This window comes from Carassius carassius, chromosome 45 (genome assembly GCF_963082965.1).
Source record: "Carassius carassius chromosome 45, fCarCar2.1, whole genome shotgun sequence".
Lineage (NCBI taxonomy): Eukaryota > Metazoa > Chordata > Actinopteri > Cypriniformes > Cyprinidae > Carassius > Carassius carassius.
This window is the reverse complement of record NC_081799.1, coordinates 23321735-23335638: the sequence shown is the minus strand read 5'-3', so window position 1 is coordinate 23335638 and position 13904 is coordinate 23321735. Positions and strand designations below refer to the sequence as shown.

The following is a 13904-nucleotide window of genomic DNA, read 5'->3' as shown; positions in this document are numbered from 1 at the left end:
AAATCCTCATTTTGATGGTGCCAATGAAGTTTGGTACTCTACGGATCCATTTCTCTTGAATGTGCAGCTTCTCAGTTAGTCCTCAAAATCAGTTCCACTGGGAATTTAATCACTGATATTGATTCATAAGCAGCCAGATTGGATCATGTCATCAAGCTGCTGCCAGCAGTACAGTTTCATCACAATATAAAGAATGATCTCATGGAAAAATGTGTGCCGTGTGAAATCACGCTCAATAGCTGGTGTCTGCCTGATCTGGAAGCTGATTGAAAGGAACGATGCTCATCACACGCCGTCTCAATACAAATCACCATCAGTCTGCCAGCACCGAGGAATCAAGAGCTGTCAAGATACCATCACAGTCAATCACTTAAGTCTTGGAGAAAAAGAATACAGTTTTAGCTTGATTTGAGTTCTTTTAAATAAACCAGATGAAAATGTTATTTCTTTTTCGCAGCTCATTAGTTTTAATGGAGTTCTCATATTTAGCTGAAGTATTAACTTTGTCTTGGATGTTTTTCTCCATTCGTATGAGTTTAGAGCTATAAAAGCAGCTCAGATCATTTGCTTTTGGAGGAATTAGATGAGAAATTGTTGTGTTTATTATATTGAGATCTCTGACTCTTATTGCAAACCTTGGTTTCTTTGAAAATATGAGCAATCTGAGAAATTAAAGGAATAGCTCACCAAAATAAATAATTTGCTAATTTATTCACCCTTGTTACATCCGAGATGTAGGTGATTTTTCTTTCTTGAGTAGAACAGTAAAAAATAACATAAAATAAAAACTAAAATTTCTGGGTGAACTATTCATAAGAATTCTTCGGAAACATCGGAGAAGGAGACTGTCCATGCAAACAGTTTGTCACCATTTTACTCAATGTCATGTCTTTTGAAGCCTCCAAGACGTCCATGAGTCATATGTGCCACATTTCTGGGGTGCAGTTTGTACTTTTTGGTGTTTGACAGCTCGACAATCTTCTAAACTTCTTTTATGTTCAAGAGAAGAAAGAAAGTCATACTGGAACAGCATGAGGGTGAGTAAATGACGACAAAATTATCCCTAAAATTATCGCTACTAAACCCAGGCAGTAGCTTATTTTCCAAACACTCAACTAATCAGGGAAGGAACAGTCTTGAATTCATTTTAAACCTGTTTGGCTGGCGTTATTACATAATGAGGCTCTCCATTCCCTATTCACTCAGACCGTTAAACCACACAAAAACCTTTTCTACAGCGGTACGTGCGTCACTTCAGGTGATATAACGCCCATCACCTCCACACTCATTTAGACGCCTGCATGTGCTTTGAGTTTCAGATCCGATGGTTTCTCTCAGTAGGGTGCACCCTCTAGGCAAAATAAGCCTTTTAAAAGTTCTAAAACCTGTCACTTTGGTTTAAAAATGCAAAATCATTCATTTAATCAGAGTCTATGTGCCAAACCACCTCCACAATTTCATGTACAATCACACCTAATCAAGCCCACTTTGACACTGTTAAGTGTGACACGTACACGGACACGGACTACTTGTGTTTAAACTACTGAAAGCATACACTGATGGTCTGCTCCAAAAAAAAAATGTGAACAAACAATTGCCCAGAATTATTGCACATTTGGCTGTCTTTATATTCTTTTAATCAACGGATTGCACAGGTTCAAGTAGCAACAGGCTTCTTCACACAGCCTGCACATATGCAATTGGTGCTTTTGAAGCCTACTGACTGGTCACAAAAAATGGGAGGCACATGGATGTCAGCGCAGAGCCTCTTCGATGACGAATTTTATGTCACGCATACCATAGCGGACACTAGCGGACTCGTGGATGTGGAAAATATAACACAGGATTTAGTTTAATGGTGTTTTCGCAAATTCCTTTTAATATATAATTTGATCTAGGGATTCCAAAAAAATACATGAAAACTTCAGTTAATTATTTTTTTTATATATATATATATATATATAGATGGTTTCATCGGGCGCACGAGCCTGGCCCTAGGTTAACTTCCGGTCTGTGTTGTCTGGCTGCGGTGCCGTCTACAAACGCAGTTAAAGTTAAAGTGATGTGTACACTTTAGTTGGGCTTAGGTGGTTGTGATGTGGGATGTGTTTCCCATACATTTATTTATTTGTGGAGACTCGCCACAATTTTAAAACTGATCGATTTTCCAAAAGGCTTCGTTGAATAAACATCAGCACGTACTGCACGTTTAATAATAATAATAAAAACTCCTTACATTTATATGTTTAAAAATCAAAATGAGACACAGGTGTTTTTATATCACTATTTATGAAGGAAGACTTGCATGTTATATGCCTGATAACGCAGTGTTTGGGAGCGTAGCTCTGCTTTGTTTACAGCTGTAACTGGGGAAACCTCTATTTCTCGCGCTTTAAAGCATCTCCTGCTGGCAAAGAATGTATTTGCATTTTCATTAAGTCCACCTGATTTGCGCAGCAAACATATTTTATTTGTTATCCAAAAAATATCTACTCTGGAGGGACTTGGCTGTTACTGTTACTGATTCTATTTGGAAATCTACCGGAAGTTAAGTTAGGGCCACAAAAGCACGCATAAACAGTAACGTTTGTTTATGTTGTTGCCGTTGAAACCATCTATATAAAATAAGGCCTACAATGAACCATCAAAATAAAGTAAGCTTTTTTTGAAAATAATTAACAGAAATATAGCTTTCACAAATACAGCAAAAAATAAACATTTTAAACATTTAAAATAATAAACATTTTAAATATAATAATTAAATATTCTATTTGTATTTAACAATAGGTAAGCCTCCGAGGAAAAGTGTGGTTGATTTATCAGCATTAATAAAATAAAATGTAAAAAGCACGATAATATAAAAAAGTCAGCAGTTTGACGCCAATAAATTATATTATTCCAATGCCCAAATGTCAAGACCTGTAGGATTAAGTCGATAGACGAAGCCATCGGCGATGATAGACACCATGATATTGCGCCGGCAATCACTGATTATAATGAGTTCTATTGATTTATCTATATATAATCTCTATTATAGATCAGTGGTTCTATAGTATTTTGTCTGTAAAGTTGGCAGCAGCCAGCTAACTTTTTTGTGTATGAAATAAGAAAAGTCACAAACTTTTCTTCAAATAGCTATTAAATCACACATAATCACTGAAGTTGTCAGTTCCATATGCTAGAAAAAATAATGTTACATTTAATAAGAGTGGAATTAGGGGGTGTGCCCAAAGCGTGAATACTTAAAAGGGAAAAAACTAATGATTCCTAACACTGTGTCTACACCGGATGCAAGCAGTGAAATACTCTCAATGGATCTCGCAGCACTGTTGCACCTGTGCAGTAACAGTGTTGCGAAATCAACTTTGGCTCCAGAGTAAAGCTGTTCTAAGCTCGGACAAGTTTGTTTGTGTCGTGATCCGAGCTGATAAACGGTCGGTGCTGTACAGCTTAAACTTAGTTTCGCTTTCATTTCGTTTGCCATTTGAAGTGTCTCAAATGCAACAGAAATGGAAGAGCTTATGAGTTGGTGGTCGCGCAAGTGTGACCGCACACAAAAATTAGTTGCACCAGCAGAAAAAGTGGTCACAAAATGTCTGTCTGGAGCCCTGTAGAGTGATTTGATATCAAAGATTAGGCTAATTGAAGTTGCAAATGATTAAATTGGCCAGACGAACAATCTTTGTAGTTCCAATCCTGATGGATGATGGGTAAATCTGAAAGAAACAGTGAGTCTGAAAACAGCAGCCTGCTAACCTCCAAAAAGAGTTTTTCTGTACAAAGACAGATCACTGTTCTGTGATGTGCTACAAAGCCCAATAATCTTGGCCTTAGTAACTGATCAGAGACAAATGAGACAAAGCTGTGATCTTTCCTCCAATCAGACATTTGACCTCACAATCCCACGACTCCTCCAACAGATGTTTTATGGACTATGCTTATTCTGCCTCCAGGAAACAACCCATAATCTCTCAGTGGAGCTCGACTGTCAAAACCGGATGCTTTATTTTGAAGAAACAAATGCTGGAAAAACTGATGCAGGCTTTTCCAATCTGTGAAGCTAAAAAAAATGCAACTCCCTCTCGTACATGGCACCGGGTAATGATAGCTTTGTGGAACGATCTTATCTGGATTGTAATCAATGCTTCAGGTTTTGTGTTTGAAACACGCCGGCTGCAACCAGACACAGAATAAACAATGTGAAATCACAGACACTAGCACCTCAAGACATTTGAAGAGAAAGTTTTTCACTGATAATTACTCCTGACAACACATGAAACGTTTGGGATATTTATCTGTGAGCGACTTGTTTACATATGTGGCATGCATGTGCATGTACTGTAATTAGGCCGCTTGCAGATGCTACATGCAGTGTAGTAGTTATTATATACAAAACATTCTATTTGCCTGCAGCCAATAAAAATATATATATATATATCAATTTAAATATCAATTTCTTGTCCAACACTTTTGTAACTTCCAAATAACTTCCTTTTATTATACTAAATCACATATAATCTAAGTTCATCTACATTAAATACAAAACAAGAAAGATTTCTGTCAAAATGTCCAGGGAGACGGTACAAAGGGTATAAGATGCATGCAAACAGATCATAATGAAAGGTTTTGGAGACGTCTTTGTGAAAAAAAACACTCTTGCAATGGATCAATCAGGTATTTTTAAGAAGGTATTATATATTGACATAACATATACACAGGATACAGCATGACACAAGTTGGAATACTGCTCAGAATGCTGTAATTGCTCTAGTTTCATTCAAAGACTAACTGTTGCCATTTCACAATTTTCATGCTGATCTATAAGATCAGGGAAAAACATAGCCTGTAACAGCTTTACAAACAAACCTACTGTATGCTGCAAAATTCAGACAAACATATTTGTTTTTTCCCGAAATATGCTAAATGCACAGTGTTTGAAGGCCTTCAGGAATAGGGTTGGGAACCACAGTTGAAATAAAATTAAATTAAATAAATTACGTCTAAATGCTAATGATCACCAGCTCACAACAGTAACAAAGTACCTGTAATGATGCATAAAGATGTTTCTATATGTCCAGAGAACCAACTCAAGACCCCAATACAGCCAAAAATGGTTCTTTCAGCAGAACTCAGAACCACTGCAGAATCTTCTTTCATGAAGTACTGTAGAAAATAAAGGCTCAAGTTTTAAGAACCTTCTTAAGAAGCTTGCAGCAAAAAAATTTTTAAAGTCCATTGTTTAGTGTGAACATTTTAATACTCTAAAGAACCTTCTTCCACTAAAAGGAAACCTTGGATGCATGGATATTAAAAGTTCTCAAGATCCCAAAAGACCTAAAAAGCAAAGTGTAATTTGCCAAACCTAACAACCACTAAGGAACCTTAGAGGAAACCAACATTGTAAGCTAAGGTCTCCTTAAATGATGTACAAGTCCATCACTTTTTAGCTGACGTTACGTTTCAAGATACCAAGCCAACGCTGCACACTTCAATCGCTACCACAACAAGGAAACAAGATCCTTCAACAGCGACCGTCTCAACTTGCCTGTTGGAAGAGATTCAAATGTCAACATTCGTGAGACGAAATAAAGACTGACAGTGAAGAAACTCACCTGTGTGCTTTCACCAATGCCCAATGAACTAGAAGAAACTTGTTTTAGTCTACAAAAGACTGCTGGACATCTACAAGCATTGGCTTGTTTCTCCAAGAAAAAGAACATGCACGAATTCTTGTGTGTTGGACGTGGTTATCAGCCCAACGCTTGATTACATGCTGGTTTACAAAAATGAGACTGATTGTATGTGCAGCCCAAGCCAATGATGTGTCAAATACACACCCACCACCCCCTTCCAAACCAGCAGATCTGGCTCCAACTAGCTGAAGGAGAAGACAAGGCTGCATGTGCAGCTCAGCTCAGGAAAACTCTGAACAACCTACTAAACCATTGACAATGCACTCTATTACCTCACAGCGTTCATTCACTCTATTGTTTATGCAAACGCAAGCAGCACCACACCTCTCTGAGGTTTAACCAGCCTGCAACACTTTTCAAGCGGTATTTGGATCACATGCCTCATCGATGAGGATTCAGAAGCCGAAGCAGTCAGGGAATCGGTTTGACAATGATATCATTGAGCTTGGGAAGACTGAGGCCTCAAATAGTTTTTGTGGTCAGTGTAGTTTGAATGGCCGCTCCCTCATTCAAAGTTAGGAAAATCTTGAAGACCATGGGCAGAGTTCAATAGAGCTGTCAATAAAACTTACATTGAAGTCCGTGTTCAATGGCTACCTGACTGACTCTTCTGAAAAAAACTAAGGAATTTCATCAGACACAAGGACTAGTTGAACAGAAAAAAAACCAGACAATCCAATGCTTATGAAATGATAGGGTATTAACCTGGCATACAGAAACTTTTCAGTCAACCACTTCACAAAATCACTTCAAATGGTTAATGTTCACCCGAGTTGATCACTCTATTTTTTAAAGACTACTTTTAAACACATTACAATCAAAATATAACAAATATCATATAAAATACAAAAAAAAAAATGCAAAATATTTTTTACATATATAAATATATCAAATGCTGATTATATGCAGCACATTCTGGGAAATTAACCTTCCACCACAAAGTTAATAAAACTGGTAAATATAAATAAAATAGCGTGTAAAAGTTATAGCAAACACTCATTTGCCAGTGACCTTTAAGCATGTAACCTGGAGTCATAAAGAAAGACAAACAACAAAGAACAATGTCCACGATGAAGGCTGTTTTCTAAATTCCCAAAATTGGCCAAATGTAGTGTTTTGTGTGTTTCACACCTCACTGCGTTCGCTCATTTCCATTGAATCACATGCAATGGGACCACTAACAGCAAAAAACAACATTGTGATACACAATTTGCCTGGTCACAAAACCCATTATATTGATGCAGATCGGCCTTATTTAGTAACAACATGAGTGTGGCCTGTCAGCTGATATCAGTATCTTGTTTTGGCTTAAAAGAATTGCAGTACTCACATGTATAATCTGGCCAAATAAGGTTCTTGCAAACAAACAAAGGAATGCAGCAAAGGAACTGATCCTTGTTTAAATATTCTGCACACTATGATTGTGATCAATGCAAACCATGATGCAAAACAGGCTACATGTCCGTGTTTAAGCAACCCAGCTGGTGTAAGCATTACAGTTGTAACCACTGCATGTTTAGAGTCCAAGAGCTGCCAGGAATGAAGTTATTTTTTTGCAACAAAAAATAAAACTCTGTGCTCTTGCTTTTGAGCATCCCAGGGGATGAGCTACTGTAACCTCATTCATCTCATGAAATGAGCAAAGAAGATGTGACTGTTTGCAACAAGGTAATGGGTTAAAAACAGCTCGTCAGGAAAAAAAGAAATCTATGAGAGTCATCATGAACTTGTGCTGACGCGTTTCTGCTTATCCCAAAGAAAACAGTGACGAGCTTTGAGCGCCAGTGGGTGTTGTTTTTACGTGTCTGTAGCTCACAAAGGGTTCTGAAAGGCATGAGAAAATGTGATATGTGCCGTGTACCATTGACATAGTTATTACCCCTCTGACTCTTCAGAAAACTACAAATTCAATCTAATAGCTCACTAAATTATGAGCAGAGGTCTGTTTTCTGAGCCCAAAGGCTTAAAGATATGAGAGTAGTATAATGTCAAAAGCAATTATTGTTTACACAGTTTCTGTTCGTACAAAACAATTGGAGGGGAAATCTATTGTGTAAAGGGAATGTAAAAGTTTAGCAATCAGTTACATATTAAGTGCTAATTTGAATATTGTTTCTAAAGCCTTGACCTTAATGGATTCCCTTAAGAGTATGATGTGCTGGCCATGCATTCAAGAATCTATCTGTTACAAATGGTGGATAACGTGATCAAAAAACTGTTTCCAAACAATCTCAAAGATCATGGCCGCTGCCCACACATAAGAAGTCACCAAGAATATCATTGAAAAAGGTCATGTTACAATTTGTAGTCCACTTATAGCATTAGTCAAGGTTTCTAACTTCAAAAACAGCCATAATTAGGTATTTCATTATCATTTTCCACCTTGAATTTCAGACGTCATGAAATGTTTTGACATGCATTGATTCATGTTCAAGTAATTAAACCAGCAATTAATAAGCTGAGTCAACTAAACCATTGTAGGCTAACTTCCTCTGAAAGGTGCAAACTGCATCCTAAAACAGCTGCTGTGTCTCCGTCCATTCTATAGTTCGCTAGTCTTGATCTACTAAACATCGGGACCATGATTACCTTCCAGCTGTGAAAGTACAGTGCCAAACTCAACAAATAAGGATATTTTAATGCTGGACCAAATTGGCTGCCACAAAAAAAAAAAGATAAATTTTTGATTATAGCATTGAATTCTTTATATGTGCTAGAGGAAAATGGCAGTTTTTCAGTGTTCTACACAAAAAAAAGAATAGGTTTACATTACAGAAAATCAACCATGCAATGTATTAAAAAGCAAATTTAAGGCATACAAATGAATGGTACACGGTCAATGGTCCGAAATGACCTGTGACAGGTTTTTCAACAGGCCCAAAACTTTCTCAGTGTCCATGTTCACTTGTTTTAATGAGCATTTGTGGAATTAAAAGGAAGCACGGTGAACTTCCAATTGATGACATTTTGGTCTGTGGAATGACTAAGTTAACTAACGTTAATGTTAGAGAACTTAATAAGCCACGCCTAGAAAAAAAAAAGCTCAATAAATGGCTTGAGTTTGGGGCGGGACAATTATGTATGTAACATGAGATTTTTTTGAGATGGTGTTTGACAACACTCATTATTTTTTCAGTTCTGGGGCCCGTTCTTCGTACGTCGCTTATTACATCCAAGATCAAATGACACATCCAAGATGATATCATCGTGCTAATCATGATCCGGCTAATTGGGTTCTTCGAACACACCTGTTGTGTATGATTAGTATCGCTGGATTGAGTTATCTGAGATAATTGCGCGTTCATTTGTTGGCTTTAAAGGGATACTCCTTTAAAGTAAATGGATAACTATATTGTATGGCGGAATACCACGGCAAGTGCTTGTAAGCACTTAGGGTGCTTCTCAATATCCCTACTCGTCTCCTCGCTCCTCCGTCCTCCATCCTATGACCCCGAAACCGATCGAACACAGCCATCTTGAAGGACATCTCAATTCTCTAATTGCACCACGAGGAGACGAGGATCGAGGAGGGAGGAGGCTTCATGAGGAGAGATGAGCGAGGATACACAGGTGTATCCTATGCGGAAGTATTTTATCGACTTAACGTGACGCACGTATAAATTCTCCTCCCCCTTCACATCTGTTGTAACAATTTTTATTTATATTTTACCTTTTCACTTCAAATAAACCATGCATGTCATATATTTCAAACAGGGCATCTTGCTTTATTAATATTTATTATGAATGTCTTAATTAACAAACTTTAACAACATAAGGGCAGATCCCTTTAATTACAGCTGATGACACTTTGAAGTAACACTGAAGGGAGCGAGGATAAATCATTTCACTTGATTCAAAACCTCCATCCTCACGTCTTTTCCTTGCGTCCTTCCCTCGCATCCTGAAAGGGTGGAGCTAAGACACGAGGAAAGGAAGCGAGGAAAGGAAACGAGGATGCACAAATATGAATTGAGAAGCACCCTTAGTCTTGGCGCAGTAATATCTTCACTAGGGGGAGCGGGTGCTGGTGAGAGGATTTTTCACGAGTGAAGATATTACTGCACCAAGTCGAAGTACTTACAAGCACTTGCCATGGTATTCCGCCATACAATATATTTATCCATTTTACACGCTTAGAAAAGCGCAACGTTTTGTTTGGTGTTACCGTCCTAGGTCGAGTTACACTACGCGAGTAACTGTATTTAAATAGGGAAAACGTGGAGGTGTTTGGTAGCTTCTCTGCTTGGCCCATATTGAATGAATGGGCTAAGCTAAGTGCTTTCAAAGTGTCACCGCGCGCCAAAGCGATTGAGTGCACGCACTGAGACGAGAGAGGTATGTATCAACTCGTCTTAGTTAAGGGAAAAACAGTTTAATATGAAAACACGGTGGAGTATCCCTTTAAAGGGGATATGTATCGATACTCGAAACCATGATCAGCAGTGCAGCGATTGGCTGGTGGCAAGACGGCAATGTAATGACGTCATATAATTTAAAATGACACCCGACAAAAAACTTGACAAATTTCTGGACTTTTATAAGGAAACAGCCAAGCAAACAAAACTACATAAATGTTATAATAGATACATGAAACAGATAATAGATGCATGTTTTTATTTTATTAGAATTTTTTTCATGATTCCCAATTATTTATATTCGCAATTTATAATAGTTGTACAGTCTTTACATTTTTATTTCAATTTAGAAATTATCTAACGTTATTCATTTCATTTTTGGACAGATTTGTTACGTGACAGCATTAAGGAAAGTTTCAATATCAAGGGTCAATATCATGTTATCTGCATCTCCTGCACTCCATCAAGCCACTCTTATAATAGCAGTCATCACTCAAAATCATGCACGACTCTATCTGTATAGCATGTGTGTAAGACTCTAATACAATTATGAAGTAATACTTTTAATACAAATAAATATTTCGGTGAGTAAAACTGGCTGTCTATAGTAGGCTGTTATGGACTACACAGCATTTTTATATGATTTTTTAAATAATATTTTTAATGATTATTATTTTAAATTATTGTCCCTGGATCAGTACGATACACTTGTAATAAAGTAGCGGTGGTAGCAGACATATTTTGAGTATCAGTTCTGATTGAAAAGAAGCGATCTAATCCTGTTAACATGAAATAAGCCTGCTCCCGAGCAGGTTTAAGCTTACGGACCTGTTGCTATGACAGCAGCTCCGGGATGAGCTTCGAAGAACCAAATGATCCAAGATCACGCCAAATCGTCAACATTCAACTTTCAACATTCAACTCACTCACTGCTTAGCAAGTTAATTGATTAACATGGCTTACTCACGAGCTGTGGGGTCCAATATATTAATAATTGGCCATCGTTCATAAACGAGCTCCTCATTCATTGCGGCGGTTAGCAAAACAATCTAAATGTACCGCTCAAACTGAAAATGGGCGGAGCTTACCTGCCTTTACCATGTCCGTAATTGGTCAAATAAAATTGGTCTAAAAAATAATTTAGTTTTAGCACTTCACTATATATTTTCATCTAAATATATATTGAGATCAATAAATATCACTATTCTCGGGTAAATTATATATTTTAAAATGTTTTACGTATAAGGCGTGGTCACATGGTATCTATTACTTTTCTCAGCGCTGGTTAGGATCGATCACAGCAGTTTATGTTTATGATGAGAAAATATTTGTATTTAATTTATCCATCCTTTAAATTAATAGATGTATAATTTTATTGCAAAGAAAAAAATTTGTCAAATGACAAAAAATAAATAAATAGTCAAATGGTGTATTCGGCTTTCTAAATGACTCTTCCGTGCGCCAACCTTGAGAAAAGAAAAAAAAACTTTATTTTTCCAAGAAAACAGTTATCATCTATATCTTGTGTGCTCATTTTTCTGACAACGAAACAGAAGATTTCTGAAGGACCAGTTGTGCATCTTAGTGCTTAATAATAAATAACCTGTTGAAAACTATCCCTCTTCCTCAGCTGTGCTGGCGCCTCCAGGTGCGTCACGTAAGGCTTGACGTCAATTACATCAAACCAACGTCAGTGACGTTTGAATGACATTTTCAAAAACACACTTCAAGACTGTTCCACCTTATTGTCTTCATGTCCTCAATTTTTTAATTATGTATTTGCCAATTTACGTGTGCTAAGCATACACACAGCCACAGCTATGCATTCAGTCTTAATGGTAATTCTGTACGTCTCTTTCATCAGCACTAATGTAATGGTAAATTAGCTGAATGAGAAATGTCACTACAATATTGCATAACTGCTCCTGCTTTTCCATTATAAATCTGTACATGTGAAGTATATAATCACAGCCCACCTGAATGTTACAATGCCAGTCGTCTTCGTTTAGTAGACTTAAAATTAATATTTATTAATAGTGATATAGTGCTCGGTTCGCCTGCAGACAGCATTGATTGTTGTACAGCACAGAAGAGCTTTTGTTTGTCAGACTGAATCATTGAACTTAGTGTGATGAATGGCTGGCAAAACTCCAGTTTGGTGCAAATATTGATCCATATGCTCACTGATACTATTACTGAACATGCTATGATACATGCAGTCATGTTGTGCAGTTCACAGTCTGAGTTCATGATGATGATATAATACAAATATCTTTTTTCAGTCATTTGTGTTTTCAGGATGAGTTACTCATGCATGAAATCATAATAAACTAACAACAAAATTACAGTTAAAAGTATTATTATGGTCTGATATATATATATATATATATATATATATATATATATAATATTATTCATATTACATTAATTTATTTGACATTAATTAATTTCTGAACTTACTTGTTTTATTTTCTTTGTATGGATGGATTACTTGGGTTGTTACCGACATCTGGTGAAAATTTAATGTCCACATTACCTTTATTCTTTAGAAATATATTTACTGAGAAAAATGGTGACGTGTTCTATACTTATTTTACCCCACCTATGTGTATATATATATATATATATATATATATATATATATATATATATATATATATATATATATATATATATATACATATATTCATGGATTCTATAGAAAAAAAGATCTTAATTCATCTCCTAAAACCATTTATTCATATATAAAAATTGTATAAATTGTAATGTTAATAATAAATGTATTTCATTACATTTATTAATTATATTCAGTGATTTTGGTCACTGTCTATAGCGTTTGCTCTCATGTTGGGAATTTGTCATCTATTGCATTATACTTTAGACTATTAATGCATTTGTATCAGGGTTATTATAGTTAACTACATAAACATAATAATATATTACATATGTGTTATTTTATTATTCTTATTATTTAATAGTTTTGATTTATATTTAAAATTGGCTTTTTATTTTTACACTTTCAGTTTTCATTTTAGTATCTTTTTTGTAATTTTGTGTTTTGTCATATTTATAGAATTTTTTATATACTATTAGATTATTTATTTATTTATTTATTGATAGTAAATAACAACTTAACTACATGAAGATAGAAAATAAATAAAAATATTTTATTTATTTATATTCAATTTATTTCAGCATTATTTTTGTATTTTTTATAGTCAATAAAAACTTAACTGAAATAAAATATAGGTCTATTGTCATTAATAAAATATTATAAAACTACACTTTTTTCAAGTTACCGAGACAGCATCTAATTTTCAACTTTTTATCTTATTAAAAATAACTAAAACTGAAAAAAAAACACATTATAATTTTTAGAAAATAGAGAAAATACAAAAGTAAAAACTAAATCAAAATATTAATAAACTCTATAATAGTATCTTGCTGATACTAAAATAACACTGATTTGTATCACTAATAAGTGACATAGAGAAATATATTTTAGATATCATGATGTTTTATGGTAATGCTTATTTTAATTGCATCTAGTGATAAGCCATTTAGATAAATATTTTAAATAAAACATTCATGCTCCTGTATTTACTCACTGTTAAAAGCAAAACTAAATCCATAAAATGTCATAATGCCTTTAAAGGAGTCTTTTGACCTTTGACGGCATAGAACTTTAGTTCTGTATTGAACGACTTTTTGTAGCAAATGTTATATATAATAGTTATATAATATATAATATAATAGTCTATTATATATAATAGTTTCTCCTGAGCTTCTGCACTGTATTCCCATGCTCTGTTATATTTAAACTCCAGCATCTCTCTCTTTTCTCCAGCTGAGCTTC

General features: G+C 35.5%; 1 protein-coding gene across 3 annotated transcripts in view; it reads right to left on the bottom strand.

The window, feature by feature from the left end:
* Nucleotides 1–11109, bottom strand: part of LOC132127716 (cAMP-specific 3',5'-cyclic phosphodiesterase 4D-like) — a 244931-nt gene extending 233822 nt beyond the window's left edge. Inside the window, exon 1 of one of the 3 annotated variants that reach the window (XM_059539760.1) lies at nucleotides 11016–11109. Coding sequence is in view for 2 of the 3 variants with exons in the window: in XM_059539759.1 (XP_059395742.1) it covers nucleotides 11016–11072 (57 nt within the window). In the remaining variant the exon portion in view is untranslated. The remainder of the gene's footprint in view (nucleotides 1–11015) is intronic. The other 2 variants (XM_059539759.1, XM_059539761.1) reach the window with 2 other exon arrangements.
* Between the last annotated feature and the right edge of the window lie 2795 nt (nucleotides 11110–13904).